This window comes from Solea senegalensis, linkage group LG3 (genome assembly GCF_019176455.1).
Source record: "Solea senegalensis isolate Sse05_10M linkage group LG3, IFAPA_SoseM_1, whole genome shotgun sequence".
Lineage (NCBI taxonomy): Eukaryota > Metazoa > Chordata > Actinopteri > Pleuronectiformes > Soleidae > Solea > Solea senegalensis.
Window position 1 is genome coordinate 33,277,891 of NC_058023.1, and position 16,855 is coordinate 33,294,745.

The following is a 16,855-nucleotide window of genomic DNA, read 5'->3' on the forward strand; positions in this document are numbered from 1 at the left end:
GTTATTAACGGTTAATAAAAGCTTAATTACACATAACTTAACTCCCATAAAAACTTACTAGTGATGTGAACTGACCTGGAGCTCAAATGAAACTTTATTAACTGGAATAATACGAGTGAATGTGTTATTAAAACATAGCATGATGCTAAAGTGTTACCAAAACAACACAAACAGGATGTGTGTGTGTGTGTGTGTGTGTGTGTAACAAAGGAGAAAACAAATGATTTTGTTCACAGAAACAAAATCACAACAAATAAATAAAACTAGACACAAAGAAGCCAAAGAGGACGAGAGTTTCCATCGTCAGGTACTCACTCATGGTGGAAGTCCCGGGAAGGGCGGGGCTTCAGACAGGTGCGGTTCTTCTCCACTGGACGTTTCCTAAAGGCACTCATGACCTGAAGAAGACGAAGAAGGAGGAAGAAAAATGACTTTTACAACGACGACGACAAAATCAAAAATATGAACGTCAAATTCTCCAAAACATCTAAAAAAGAAGCGTGTGGATGAAGAAATGATGAAAGGATGAGGGCGGAGACATGAATATCTACACCAGCACTGACAGGATACAATTAACTCTGTGTGTGTGTGTGTGTGTGTGGAGAATTCATCCAGTCCAATCAGCCTGGTTGTTGTTCTAAATCACAGTAATCAGATGATAGTATGTGGTAATAACAGGTTATCTGATCACCCTGCAGATGCAGCAGCAGCATCAGCAGGAGGAGGAGGAGGGAGGGAGGAGGAGGAGGAGGAGGAGGAGGGAAATGATGCAGGTGATGTAAAAATCAGGGGTTTTTTCCCCTGGTGTTGGCAGGAGTTGGACTGATGCTGAAGCAGCAGACGTCAGCAGAGAGGAGACAAACACAGAGCAGAGTCACTCACATCAGCATCTGCAGAGAACAACCATCACTCAGTGTAAGAGGACAGCGAGACACTGGAGACACACGCGTGTCTCAGCACTGATTTAAGCTTCTTAACAAACGACAAACGGAGTAAAAACGACCTCAGTTTAAGTCTGCGACGTCTACGTCACATGATCACGTCTTTATCTCACTGTGAGGCGACGTTTTCCAACAGGAAGCTGAAGTTTGTAAACCACTCACTCTCTCACACCAAAGCCCATAGAGAAAACCAGTGATTTAAGCTGGCGGGGACACAGGGGCTGCTGCTCCTCTGCTGCCTCGTGTGGTCACTTTGTGTCACTGAAGTTAATCCAAATATAGGATTTTTGATGCCGAAGTGACAAAATAAGACATTTGAACTCAGTGATGGAGGCAGCAGTGGATCAACACAACAGAACAACTCCTGTGTGTGTGTGTGTGTGACGTTAAAATCACTGGTTTTCTCTATGGGGTTTTGTGCAGGGGGGAGTTTGTATAGTTTCCAGGTTTTTTAACATGTAAAAATACACACACACACACACACACACACACACACACACACACAGTCTCCTACTGTCGCACACACATTAATAACACACACACACACACACACACACAATAGAAACGTGATTAATGACAGAGAAGATTTTCTGTTCACAACCAACAATAACGTGTTTCTGTGAAACCACACTGTGTGTGTGTGTGTGTGTGTGTGTGTGTGTGTGTGTAACCGCTGTTTAAGAGTAACCACGCAACCTCAGACTGGTTAGACGTCTCTGAAGTCAATCAACAACCCAGTGACACACACGCAGAGACAGACACACACACTCTGTGTTATTGAAAAATACATGTTTGGACCTATAAAGAGGCATTTTTAAGGTGTGACAGAAGAAGCTGCCAAAATCACACTGTCCTCACTTCCTGTGGTTTACACAGTCAGTGCTGAGGTCCACACACACACACACACATGTATGTACACGCACACACACGCGCGCACACACACACACATGCACACACACACACACTCGTGTGTGTGCGACCGTGTGTGTGTGTGTGTGTGTGTGTGCGAGCGAGCGTGTGTGTGTGTGTGTGTGCGTGTGTGTGTGTGTGTTGTTAAATCACAGTTGGAAACACGATTTATTCTTTCCTGGTTTTTTTTTACGACTACAATCAAAGAATCACCAGATAACACAAACATATGTTTTATTTTCTAAGAATAACTTTTAAAAGTTAAGATAACACACAAAAAAGTCACATTTTATTGATTAATAATTTGTATTTAAACAAAAAATAACATAAAAATGTGAATTCTATTTTCCAGGAAGAATGATTAAAGCTAAAGAGAATAAAACTGTGTTTTTAAAATTATTTATTTCAAATTCAAAAAGAAGTCACACTCATTTTATTTACTTCTAGTAATGTAAAAAAAACAACTCAAAATGATTAAATTGATCATCAAAATCGACGATTTCGTAACAAACGAATCGTCAATTCAGCAGTTTTGATTTTTTTTTAAATTAAAACCAGAATCTTTGATTTTAATTTTATTTTCTGGTTTCTTTGCTCCATAAAACAAATAAATCATTAAAAGTGAATCATTTTCTGTTTATGACTCAAAGCCTCAATTACTGTATAACTGTGCTTATTTATGGTGAATGAAAAGTGGAGTAAAATCAGTCTTTATAACATTCATTTGAAATGTCAAGACAAAGAGAAGTGAGTAAAGTCTCTGTTGCTATGACACACACAGTCACACACAGTCTCACACACACACACACACACAGTACCTCACATTCAAACCCCCACTCCTGAAAACCTGAACTAGCCCTTTAAAGTCATTGTTTGTGCGTCAGCTGCTGCTGAAGCTGCTGATTGTGTGAGTAACACTCGTGTGACGGGACTTGCCTTTCCCAGGAATGTTGCTCCTGCATCCGAGCTGGGAAAGGCCGGAGAATCCCAGCAGCAGCAGAAACAGCAGCAGCAGCAGAAACAACAGTAGCAGCAGCAGCAGAAACAGCAGCAGACATAATGGCTTCAAAATAAAAGCTGACACAGCAGACGGTCCTGACCCTGAACCTGACGCTGGGCTCGTTTCACCGCAGCCTGACACTTTTTCCTCAGGTTACAGCAGCAGCAGAGGAGGAGGATGAGGATGATGAGGATGAAATGTGTTGTGTGTGTGATTGTTGTTGTTTTTCTTGCTCTTTCTCACTCAGACTCACTCGCTCACGCCTGCCTCATGTTTTCAAAGTGCAAAGCTCCTGCTGGCTGCAGTTAAGCCGTATTATCCTGAAGCCACACACACACACACGCACACACACACACACACACGTCACAACATTAACAGAGGGGTTCTTCCTGCCACACTGTTTTCAAAATAAAAACCGTGTGTTAATTTAAAATCCTAAAAACAAACATTATTTCAACCACAGTCACAATGTGTAATTCATTTTAAGAAAAACATTTATTTTAATTAATTTAATAATTAAAGACATTATTCTTCAGTTTTACTGTATTTATCGTTTAATATTTTTTGGTTCTTACTGTTCGATTTTCACGTGTTGTTACATCTTCTTTCATGTTTCTGACAAAATTCCTTCAGTATATTTTATTTTATTATATTATTAAACACTCAAAAATCATTTGCATTTATGTGAACTTATAAGAGATGTACAGTAAATGCATCATATACCATCAACTGATTTTTGACTAGAATCTTTTTGAACACAACTTTAAGATGATGAAAATCTGTATTTCTAAATTTGTTTTCAATCCTTAAATAAATATATTATGTTGTTTTACTGTACTTACTTTGTACACTGTGTAAACCAGGTGCCATATGTTCACTAAAATGTTCAAAAACATTCTTCATAATCACTAAAACAAGCAAACATTCAAAGACTTTAGTAAAAAACAAAGTTTTCCAAACTGACAAACAAGTGCTTTTATTTTGAAGCCGGAAGAGCCGTACATCCGGGTTTCCTGAGGTTTAGTGCAACTTCGCTCACCTCTAATCTTATATTTTTGACAGGAAGTCGCGCGAGATATAGAAAAACAAAAAAAAAACACGAACGTTAAACTCGTTAATCACGCGCCTTTGTTGATGTTTTTATTTTATAGATTTGAATGAAAACGTAAACAACCTCATCTCGACTTCGTTAAACCGTCGCAGCTCGGAGCTCACGCGGTGATTGACAGGCGACGGCGGCCAATCACGAGCCTCCGAGCTCGCGACAACAGCCAATCAGAGGCCGCAGGGCGGTTTCAGCGGCCGCGTCGACCCCGCTGCAGGAGGCGAGACCGCGTCAAGACCGCGACAATACACAGGAACACGGCAGGATGTAGAACGTGTGGAGTTTCAAAATAAAACAGAGACGAAAAGGACAGTTTTACGGAGTTTTAAAATAAAACAAGTAAAAAAAAAAAGGTCTATTTAACATAAATAACAAGTATGATATAGTCATTGATAACTTTTATTTGTTTTTGTGTTTTTAAACAATTTATTTTACTTTTCTACGTTTATGGAAAGTTATTATTATTATTATTATTATTATAATAATAATTTAATACATATATGTACACACACATATATATATATATATATATATATATAATTTATTTGTATAAACTTATACATAGAATAAGAACTATCAGACTATAATTGTGGTCAGTGTAAACCCAGTGAATCTGTTGACACAGTGTTGTTGAAAGTGTTTTAGGGAAGTGATGGTGATTTTCCAGGATGTGATAAACACAGGTGTTTCTGTTTTCGGTTACTAAACCACTACTGAACATGAGGAAGACGGAGTTCAACAAGCACCTGTTCCACTTACAACACATTATTTACTGGCAACACAAATCCTTTCAAATAAAAGTTCAATTAATGGGGAAAAAAAACAACTAAATAAGTAAAAAATTAAATGTGAAGGTCGGAAAAAGCCCACCATATTCATTATTTACAGTTTTATACGGGCAGTATTTGTTTATTTCTTCATGTTCTTGACACATAGTGTAAATGATTAAATATGAAAGCAAATGCTGTTTTTTTTCTTTACTTTGTTAAAATAGTGCCGTGTCCAACACAGATAAACTCAACACTTTGACAAATATTTAATTATAAGTCTTACAAATGGAAAGGCCTGTGTGTTTTAACAACAATGCTTCATATTAATGCAATACCAAAGAGAAATGACTTTAAAGTTGAATCAAGTACTCAAGAAAAGTGATTCAATAAATATTTCACTGTCATCTACACATATGAAGAATAAACTGAATTATTATGTCACATAACTAGAATATTTTTAGTTCAATGTGTCTAATAAACTGAAAACTAGCCAATGGATTAATAACTATAACTTATTAATATGTCTTCCTTATTTTCTCATGTATTATCTCATTGATGTGCTTTAAATGTGAAAAGAATTATATAAATATGTAGGTAATATAATTGTTATCTTTATTATTCATATTGATTCAAACTGGGTTTGTAAACAAAGACTCTTATTTTGAAGGAGTAATGCGGAAGTGTGTGTCGCTGCTCTGCTAGCTCACAGTAGCTGTGTTTGCTCTGGGTTGGTCGAACAGGCCTCGGTGAATACAAATAAGCTCAAAGTTGACACGAATAAAACCGCACGAATCTTCTTTATTTCACTGAAAACAACGTGAATTACGTGAAAAGCGCGGCTCGCGCCGCTGCGCCGCCATGTTTTCCCGTCGGCGTTCGGCTCATTCAGCGCCGCGCTGACGCTTCAACTTCCCACAACTAAACTCCTCAGACGCCGCTCACCTTGCTCTCGCCTCTCCGGCTCCTGAGGCTCGGTCTCACCGCTGCGGGTCGTTTCCTCCGCCGGAGCGGAGCACAACAATTCCACGGTCCCGTAACCAGGAAGTCCGGACTTGAAAAACTCCGGGAAGAAGAATAAGAAGAAGAAGAAGAAGCCGCCGCAGCTGCTGCTAATGAAGCTGCTGCTGCTGCTGCTGCCGCCGCGCAGGATACACACACACACACACACACACAGGCAGGTAGCCAATGCGCTGCCGCCCTCACCGAACCGCTCTCAACACACCGCCCCACCGGTGTGTGCGGCAGCGCACCGCCCCCCAATGGTGTACAGCGCTGCCGCGTCCCTCCGCGCCGCTCTTCACCGCACCACCGGTATGCGATGATCTCAGCTGAGGTTACCGTGTTGAAGCTACCGCGAGCGGTAACGCTCTGCCGCCTGCGACATGTGTTTTTCAAAGTCTGTTTTAATTTTTTTCTTTTACAGTTTCTGCTGTTTTTAAATGTTATTACATTTATTTATTTATTTTTTACTATTTCTCTAGTTTTTTTTAACTGTTTTTACAATGTTTACAATTGTTTCTATTTTTGTTTTTGCTGCGCACAGTAAAAAAAAAAAGAGCAAACAAAAACATAAACACAGTAAACAACAGAAACAGTAATATAACTGCAGAAAGAGTAAAAAGTGGAAACACAGTAAACAAAAAAATAAACATTAAATTCCTCTTGGCAAATGTGATGTTTGAAGAAGATTTAGTTGATCAGTTGTAAAATAATCTATTTATTAATATTACTTTTTTGTGATAAGAAATAAAGTGAATAAACACATGTGGTTTTATTTAATCAATACTGTCACGTGACCACAGTTCACCTGTAGAACATTCATCAGTCTGAAGGTTCATACTGACCTCTGCTGGTGAGAGTGAGGAACTGATACACATGTGTCAGAGCTGCAGGTTCACAGGAAACAAACACTTGTTTCTCAGCTTTTATTTTGAAACCATTTAAGGAAGTCGTAAATGAAAATAAGACAAATAAAAGCCTGAGTGAATCTAAGTTTCCTGTTGGACAATGACAATGAAATAAACACATGAACATGTTCTTTCATGAGTTACATGTTTGAAGTCATTTTTCTCCCTGAAACTGAAGTTTGTGAACCGCTCACTCTCCCACACCAAAGGCCACAGAGAAAACCAGTGATTTTAACATCACACACACACACACACACACACACAGGAGTTGTTGATCCACTGCTGCCTCCATCACTAAGTTCAAATGTCTTATTTTGTCAATTTCCCGCGTTCAGATTGACCTCAGTGACACAAAGTGACCACACGAGGCAGCAGAGGACCAGAATCACTGGTTTTCTCTGTGGGAGAGTGAGTGGTTTACAAACTTTAGTTTCAAACAAATAAAATAAACCAGAAAACTGATTTTTAGTTTACTCCTAGAATCTGTTTGTATTGAGTTAAAAATACAAAATAAACCTGAAAACCACAAATAAAACGTTATTGTTTTCAGATTATTTAAAAGAGACCGACTGGGAATAAAATGTCACTGTAAAAGTCTTAAACACACACACATTCATTCCTCACTTTGAGCAGCAGGTGGCAGTATGACACCACGAGACTCGCTCACAGTCTGCGACACGCTGTAATTATCAGTGACAAAGTGAACAATGCAGCGAATGTTTGTTCTCACAAAAGAAGAAATGAGTCACTTCACTTCTTCAGACAGACTCAAACATTTCAAAGAAAAAGAAAGAAAAGGAGACAAATTCTTTATGTTGTTTTGTTTTTTTTCCTTTCATCAGCGACAAAATGTAATTACCTGAGCAAAAAAACATGGGGAGTTTTATTTCCTTCACGACACAGTGACACCGCGAGGGAGGACGGAAAATAGACGTTAATCAGCTCGACGTGTTTGAAAGAATGTGACAGAAAATACAGAGAGAATCAAAGTGCTTCAAAATGTGATGAAAAATGTTCAAAATGTGATTTAAAATCTTCAAAATGTGATTTAAAATCTTCAAAATGTGATAAAGAATCAGTCAAAATGTCAAAATGTGATATGATAGTGATATTATACAAATTTATATAAACTATACTGTAGCATAATAATGTATTATGTTTTAAAAATCAAAAAATGTGCAGCAAACCTTCCTTTGACCTTTGACCTTCCTCAGGGAAGCAGGAACATCACGTCACCTCTGTGTTCTGCAGCAGTCCGTCACAGGAGGACGTGTGTGTGTGTGTGTGTGTGTGTGAACACATGAATACCAGAGCAGCTGTGAGCTTTGAGATGAAGGAAAAAAAATCCTCACTGTAAAAGTCACGAAAATTCTCAGTTCATTAAGTCTACGACGTCTACGTCACATGTTTGTAAACCACTCACTCTCCCACACCAAAGCCCATAGAGAAACCAGTGATTTTAACTCGCAAGGACACAGGAGCTGCTGGTCCACTGCTGCCTCGTGTGGTCACTCTGTGTCACTGAGGTTAATCGGAACAAAGGATTTTAGAAGCCGAATTTTACAAAATAAGACATTTGAAGTTAGTGATGGAGGCAGCAGTGGATCAACAGCTTGGTGTGGGAGAGTGAGTGAGTGAGTTTACAAACATCTGTCTCACAGTGAGAGAAAGACGTGATCATGTGACATAGACGTCGTAGACTTAAACTGACGTAGATTTTGGTCACAAATTATTAAAAGTTGACGATTATTTGTCTGTTTTAGTGACGATTACGTTGAAAACTTCACATCATCATAAGAGCAAAAGTTCACTTGAAGGCATCTATCACCTGAATTAATGTCAGTCCTCGCACCGTATTCCACAAACATCAGCATGGTTTGGAAACCTCATGGAGCGTGACTCTATTTTCATCTTGTGTTTGGTTTATTGATCCACTGCCGTCTCCTCACTATAAATAGTCTGATATTGATTGTGGGATTTATTCATGGCTTGTGCAGCCGAGCGGCTTCATGATGGCTGTTTTCAAGAAATGTTTCAGATTTTCACTCGAGGTTTTCTGGACATATTTGACCGACGCTGTGATCGCAGGTTCCTCACCAAACTTATCTGAGAAGATATGCAGGTTCCTCACAAAACTTATCTGAGAAGATACCTCAAGAAACTTATCTGAGAAGATACGCAGGTTCCTAAACTTATCTGAGAAGATACTTCTCATGAAACTTATATGAGAAGATGGTTCCTCACGAAACTTATCTGAGAAGATACGCAGGTTCCTCACGAAACTTATAGGAAGATACGAGGTTCCTCACCTTATCTGAGAAGATACGCAGGTTCCTCATGAAACTTATATAGAAGATACGCAGGTTCCTTAAACTTATGATAAGATACGGTTCCTCACGAAACTTATATGAGAAGATACGCTTCCTGCGAAACTTATCTGAGAAGATACGCAGGTTCCTCATGAAACTTATATAGGAAGATACGAGGTTCCTCCCTAAACTTATCTGAGATACGCAGGTTCCTCACCAAACTTATCTGAGAGGTTCCTCACGAAAATTATATGAGAAGATACGCAGGTTCCTCAAGAAACTTATCTGAGAAGATACGGTTCCTCTAGAAACTTATCTGAGAAGATACGCAGGTTCCTCAAGAAACTTATCTGAGAAGATACGCAGGTTCCTCACTCTAAACTTATATGAGAAGATACGAGGTTCCTCAAGAAACTTATCTGAGAAGATACGCAGGTTCCTCAAGAAACTTATCTGAGAAGATACGCAGGTTCCTCACGAAACTTATCTGAGAAGATACGCAGGTTCCTCACGAAACTTATTTGAGAAGATACGCAGGTTCCTCACGAAACTTATTTGGGTTATTCACGCGTTTTCATGTGCGAATCGTAAATGTTTTAATTCTGAGGATTAGGAAAAGATGATTGTTTTTAACTTAAAAAACAAACACATTTCAAGTTCTGAGACCACGACGACAAATATTCTCTTCTTTATCCTTTAATCTTTAAGCAAAAAGTTCTCCAGTTTAAACGTCGCACGGCCCAAATTCTGTTTGAAAAGCTCTTTATTGCAGAGAAGGACACACACACACACACACACACACACACACACACACACACACACTGACTGACAGGAAGTGGGTGCAAAGTTCGCCTTCAGACATCAACATCCGTACAAACGTGTTTGTTTGGACCTTACCTTGAATTTTCCTGGACAGCAGCTGATGTCGCTCTCATCATCACACGCTCACCTTTCCTCGGCGAGTCCTCAGCGTGTGTGTGCGTGCGTGCGTGCGTGTAACCTTCACTCACTGGCTGCTTTCATGTCTCAAACCTGATTCTATGTGAGGGAATATAAAAAAAACCCCAAAGAGCAAAAACATCTGAGAAAAAATAAAAAATCTTGAGCCGCAGACGTTTTCTTGAATTACAGGCCACACGTCGGCAATAATAGAGGTTTATTGTATGTTTCGACTGAACCTCACAATCAATATTTAATAACAGAGCTGGTGGACTGGTGCAGTGATGAGAGGAGAAGATGCTGTAATCTGCCACAGAGCACAGATATACAGAAATCTAAAGCTTTAAAAACGCTGCTTGTCTTTAAGGAGACGTTCAACGTGTGGTTTTTTTCTCTCTGAAAAGCAGCCAGTTCTTTTAAAGACGTCTGTGACCTTCACAGACTTTGTTTTTGTTTGAACACGCGTTAATAAACCTTCTCTGCGAATGATCGGCGGAAACTTTGACCTTTGACTTCTCTTTCCTCTGTCTCTGTCTGTCTCTGTCTCTGTCTCTCTGTCTGTCTCTGTCTCTACTGGGGATGCAGTTGTGACGGGGACACAGTACGGAAGTGGACTGGACACAGAGAGTGGACATACAGTGGACAGGCCTCGCCCAGGACAGCGGACAGCACAGCGACAGTTTATTTTGTCGCCACAGGTTAAAATGCCAATTTCAACTAAAACATTTAAATATAAAATCCTCATCTTAATTTGAGCGTATAATTCGACATTTTGGGATTTCTTTTTTTTTTAGCTTAACTTTAAATAAAGACTAGAACACAGTATTAAAGATCTAACATCGATAGTCTAAACTGTTTCATTAGATTCAAGACCTGGTCTGAGATAAAACATTCAAATCTGGAGCGTTAGTTAAATGATTCTGTAAAAGAAGTTAGCATTTACTGACACTTTATAAACTAAACTGTGAAGCTATGGTTCTGCAGGCTAAGTGAGCAAGCTAACGAGACTAAAGCGAAACTAAAGCTTGCTAACTGAGAGACAGAAGGTCCAAAAATGGCGGCTACCGCGGCTATGACTTTGATTTCAAGCCAACATGTAGCTTGGAAAGCTATGCTACGAGATGAAAATCGGCCAAGAAAACAAAACAGAGCGGTGTTAGCCAGCTGGCCAAGGCTAGCTTAGAGCATTTAGCCTGAACATAGCTTAGTTACGTATATACGTAACTTAAGTTACTAACGCAAGTGAGTTAGTTCCGTAAAGTTTCCCAAAATGTCAAATTACTTCTTCAAGCTAGGAGAAAACAAGCTAACGTGTTGTTTTTTTTTTTGCTGATTCATTGTCGAGTGTCACGCAGCGACTTGGGCTCCACAGTAATATACATACAAAACACCTGGATATGTATATTTACCATGTTTAGTGAGTGGAGTTAACTTTACTACGTGGTAAAAAAAAACAAAAACACACCGACATGAGCATGAAAGAGAAGAAGAAGAAGAAGAAGAAGAAGAAGAAGAGCGGAAAGAGAAGGAAGAGTGAACGGGTTGTGAAACAGCACGACATCAGACTGGAACATAACAACAACACAGAGAGAGACGAGTATTAGGAAAAATGGTTTAATATAGGAGACAGAAGCAAAAAACTGCATCACACAAGAACATACGTTTACAAAAATAACTCTGACTGCTTCAGCTACACAGTTAGTTCACAGAGAAGGACGGAGAAACCGCAAAATCCAAACAGCTAAGAGCAACCCAACAAAAAAAGCTCAAAAATCCAAAAAGAAAGAAGTTTTCTAATGAGCTGATCTCTTTATTAAACTAATACATTAATCCACTGAAGGTGACTAAATATTTCTATTCCTTCTTTTTCTAATAATTGTCTTATTGTGTTAGACGGCACAAATACAGAAGTCAAAATGAAACTTAGCGCGGTTGTATCGACAAAAACTCGCTATTTCAACTTTTTATAAAGCAAAAAGTTAAAAGAAAGAAAGAAAAGCTCTGACACTCACCTACTCTCTGAAGAAAGAAAGAAAGAAAGAAAGAAGGAAAGAAAGAAGGAAACAACACTCCAGTGAGGAAAAAGAAGTGAAAGAAATAAAGCCAAAGATCTTCTAGAAAATCTTGTTATCAAAAGCCAACTTTTCTCGATGCCAGCTAGAAATCATAGTCGGGGTCAGTCGGGGTCAGGCCACACCACAAGGCCAGACGCGGGTTTGTCTAAGATGTTTTTGTTGTATCCTTTAATCTCCAGTATAAAAAATTCCACTGGTACAAAATGCATAAGTACAATCAGTTGTAGAAATAGGAAAGCCTGCATTTTTTTGTACTTTTTAAATCCCGTCCAGTGACAGATTTTCTCCACGTGTTGTCAAACAAACATACATCACACTCACAGGATCCACTGAAATGCATCAACTTTGGCTTCTCTCGAGACAAGAACTCCTTAAACTACTGGAAAACAAAAAAGAAAACTCTGAGAATCGAAAAGAAACAGAGAAAAACAACAAGAAGAAGAAGAAGAAGAAGAAAAAGGAAAAATCATTTCTACAGACAACAAGCTTTTTTTTTTACGGCACGGAAACACACGAAACATTTTTTTTGACATAATGCAAAGAAACAACAAGTTCAACGTGTTTTTTTTTGTTCTTTCATTGTTTCATTTGATAAATAGCACTTAAGATAATTAAGAAAAGCAGGAGAACAGAGAAGTGAAACAGTGACGAGATAGAGAGAGATTTACGACAAGCATCGGCGGCGACAGCCCCTGAGCCGAGGCGCTCCACGGAAACCCCGCGTCTGCGACCCGCTTGTGCTTCCACGTCCAGACAAAGACCAAAGGCCGTGTGCAACTCACCGACATTTGGCAGCTTCTTCCTCTTCCTGTTTTAACGGGACACCTAAAATGGCGGCTACTTGGCGGCTAGCCTCCACATTCAACGAAGAAAAGTTGTGCAAGAGTTGTGAGGCGACGACGTGTGCAATTACTTTGTTCTCCGACATGAAAGCGACGCAGAAAACTGGATTGGTCTGCGACGCCTCTTCGTCCGGGTCTTTCCCTAAACCGATTGCAGACGGGAAATCTGTTAAAGATCGGGTACGGATTTTCTCCAGAGTCTACAATCTGGTAACCTTACGTTAGCATTAGCAATGCGGCAGTGTAATCTAAATAACTGCTGTGCAGACGAGCTCTTGGTAAATCTAGTCTGAGTCCGTGATTTAAATCTGCTGCTGAAGAGCCGGTGAAACGTTAGCCTGTTAGCCTGTTAGCGTGCCTCAGGCTATCCACCACTTTTACGATAAAAACAGACGGCGATTGTCTGATTTACGTGTCGTCGTAGTTCAGCGCCTCTCAAACTCTTTTACACCGAGAACCAGCGGAGGAAATATAACGTTAGCTTACAGCGGCGTACACAGAGCGAGCAGATTCATTCTCTCGCCAGCAAGTACCCAAGGGAACCCGCGTACCACAGTTTGAGAACCACAGGTTTAGCATATATTACATCTACAGAGGTGAACGGCTGAGTTTTTAATCTGGAGAATTCCCGTACCCTCGCGCTCTGACGTCCGCTGAAGCTCGTGTGGAGAAAGTCCGAACTGCAGGCGCCGCTGGTGATTATGGCACTGCTTGTGTGTGTGTGTGTGTGTGTGTGTGTGCGCGGTAAAGTCTTGGAGCCTCCCTTCATGAGATGAGAAAAACTTTTGGTCTTGGAGACGATAATGAAAGCAGGTATTGCCTCGGTCTCGTCTCTGGCGTTGTTGTTTTTGTTTCCGGCCGCCGCGACCCTTCCTTCACCCCGGCCAACGACAAGCGCTTTTATTTCCCCTGTCGCTCTTCCAATAAGACGCCTCCCCCCGCACGCGGCCGCGGTTCTAATAACCCCGGTTAGCCTGGGAGACAACAACCAGGCGGAGAGCGCTTTGTTTTCTCTCCTCTTCTTCATCTTCTTCTTCTTCTTCTTCATCAACAGAAAACTTCACTCCGGATGATGAAATGGCAGAAAAATCCAGAGTGTGACTGTATACGGAAGTGGAACCTGGACGGACGGACGGACGGACGGACGGACGTCTCCTCCGCTAACACTGGTTAAGGCGACTGGTGAGCTTCAGTAGAAAATAATGCTGCTTTTTTTAGCAGACCGTAAACGAGGCGGCGTTTTGGGAGGAGGAGGACGAGGGGGCGGGGCAGGGTTTTTGGGGGCGGGGTCAGCTGAATTGACTCGTGACAACTCTGTGCCATGTAAACGGCTCGACTGTGAAGAAGGAACACACTTTGGCATCTGAACGTGATTTTGTTTTGGCCCACGAGACTCACACGTGAAGAAAAACGAGGTTTAAATCAAACGTAGCTTTTATCGCGACTTTCCGCGACGATGTGCTTTTTTTTTCTTTTTCCTCAAACAGAACGGCGGCGTGCTTGTGGACGAGCAAACGCGTCTTGCTCTGTGCTTACATCATGAAAGCCGGCGTCGTCTGAGAAGTTAATGATCCCCGCGCCGCCGCCGTCGCCGCCGCGAGGACGCGACGAACGCCCGCCGGCTTCAAATCAGGAGGTTTCTCACCCCCACACAAAGAAATAAGAGACGTCTGGAGAGAATAAGGCTTCGTGTACGAACTCTCAGAGAAAAGAAGGAAATAAAACCAGAAACACTGAAGCCTGACGTGTGTGTGTGTGTGTGTGTGTGATACATCGAGAGAACAGCAGTGCAAAGATCTGTGGTAAGGCTTTGATGAGTAAACGGCTGTACAATGGCTAAAAATATCAGCGCGTGATCCTCGTACGTGCGTGTGTGTGCGTGTGCGCGCATGTGCACGTGTGTGTGTGTGTGCGCGTGCGCGGAGGCGGGCCGCTGCGGTCGCTGTCGAGGCGTCGTCGGCTCAGAGGCTCTCGCGCACAACAACAAAGTAAACTGTGAGGCGCGCGTGTGTCCATGTGTGTGTGTGTGTGTGCGCGTGTGTGTATAGATATATATTCATATATATATATGTGACACATGGGCACTTTTTTTTTTTTTACATCTTTACAAAGAAAAAAACAGGAAAAATAAAAGCAAACATTGACATTTTTCAGGCAACAAGACCACAGAATAGCAAGTTAACAAACTCTTTTTTTAAATCTATAGTTTTTTGTTTGTTTTAAATATGAGGATCCATACAAAACACTTAATAATAAAATACCCATGTTATCAAATCATTTTCACAAGAAATACACGGACGCTCGGCAGGAAGTACCTTCAGGATTTGGCACTAAACTCCACGGATTCTCCTTTTTTTTTTCTTATTATTATTATTTTCATTTATTTGAAGACATTTTTTGCCCAAACAACAAAAACACACCTAAATATTGTTTCCCACGAGAGAAAAAAAAAATCAAAAATCATAATGACATTGATGCTTCACAAGCTGACATTGTCATATATATATATATGTGTATGTATATATATATATAGATATAGATATAGATATAGATTTATATTTATATATTTTTTTTTAGGAATTTCATAGAAGCTAATAATGAACCAACAAACAAAACAAAAACAATTAGCAAATAGGGACTCCTTAAAAAAAGAAGAGTAAAAATAAGAAAGTGTTTTTTCTACGAAAGGCTTTTTGTCTATTGTTCAAGTAAACTGATTTTTTTACGTCTTCTGTGGAGAAAACATGACATTTAAGACTAAACTCACGAGAAGCACCGACGTTAACGCGGGTTACAGGTAAATCGTAGTTGGTTTTTTTTACTCGTTTGTTTTTTTTCCTCTTTGTTTTTCCTCTATACATTTAAACAGTAGAAAATATAGGTCATTTCATCATCATGTGCATTTAAACCACGGATTGTCTGTCTGTCTGTGAGTCAGTTCAGCAAAAGGTGACACAGGTTAGGTAGCATTTCTCCCCCCTCAAACAGGGCAAATGTCTCTTATTTATTTGTTTTTTTTGTCGTTTTTACCTTGAAACTACTCTAGAAAAAAGTGGTTCTATATATAGACTTTGAATGAGAAACAGAGCCACTTAAAATGGCCTTATCAAAAAACTTTACACTGCCTGAAAAATGTAAAAACCATTAGAGCGCTCTGAGAGAGAGAGAGAGTCTAATATTGATCAGACAGTTTTTATTCAAAACTGTGCGGAAGTAGTCTTATTTTCTCCGGGAAACTGGTGCGCGGCGCTTCTGGCCCCGCCCTCTGTTTCCTGTTTGTTTGTTTGTTTGTTTGTTTGTTTGTCGTCGGGCGCCAGAAGCGAGGCCGCGCGCCAATTCCCGTCGCGAACTTTCAAGTTTACTTTAAATGAAGACGAAAAAAAGAAAACAAAGAAGAAGAAAAGTAAAAATCAATACTGAATGGAAGTCACTTTTTTTTTCTTTCTCCAAAAAAACAAAACAAATATTTCTCCGTAAAAATCTCAGTCTTTAGTTTTTTGTGTGTTTTTTTTTCTTCGTACGAACGCAGCTTTTAAATCTTTATTTTTCACATTGATTCTGTTTTCTCCCTTGGCCCCGCCCCCTCCCTGAAAACCCCTCCCACAAAACAGATTCCAAATGAGGTCACATGCAAGAAAAAAAAAAAAATTAAGAAAAAAAGGTTCAATCCAAAAAAGGTGAGTGGGCGGCGACAAAGGAGGAGGAGGCGGAGTCAGGTTATGAGCAGGTGATCTCGGAAAAAAAACCACGACGATGGCGACACTTTGTTTGTTTTTGTTGTTGTGGAGGTGGTGAGGGGGGCGGGGTTTATTTTTGTGTCTTTGTGTAAAGTTTGTTTGTTTGTTTGTTTGTTTGGACGCCACGGAGACGGAGACATGCTAGGCAAACGATGAGCTAACAGGCATGGAGATGGTTTGTTCTAAAAGAGGGAAAGAAAAACAGAGAGAGAGAGAGAGAGAGAGAGAGAGAGTTACACACACAGAGCAACACAACACTACAGCATTGTTTGTATCAAAACAACAACAACAACAACAACAACAACGAGGAACAACAAACAC

General features: G+C 40.2%; 1 protein-coding gene across 1 annotated transcript in view; it reads right to left on the reverse strand.

Annotated features, from left to right (window-relative positions):
- usp6nl (USP6 N-terminal like) overlaps nucleotides 1–5,842 on the reverse strand; it is a 30,153-nt gene extending 24,311 nt beyond the window's left edge. Inside the window, exons 1-2 of the mRNA XM_044022114.1 lie at nucleotides 5,668–5,842; nucleotides 316–398 (exon numbers count right to left, since the gene is read on the reverse strand). Of these exons, the coding sequence (XP_043878049.1) occupies nucleotides 316–319 (4 nt within the window). The 5' untranslated portion in view covers nucleotides 320–398; nucleotides 5,668–5,842. The remainder of the gene's footprint in view (nucleotides 1–315; nucleotides 399–5,667) is intronic.
- Nucleotides 5,843–16,855: the final 11,013 nt, after the last annotated feature.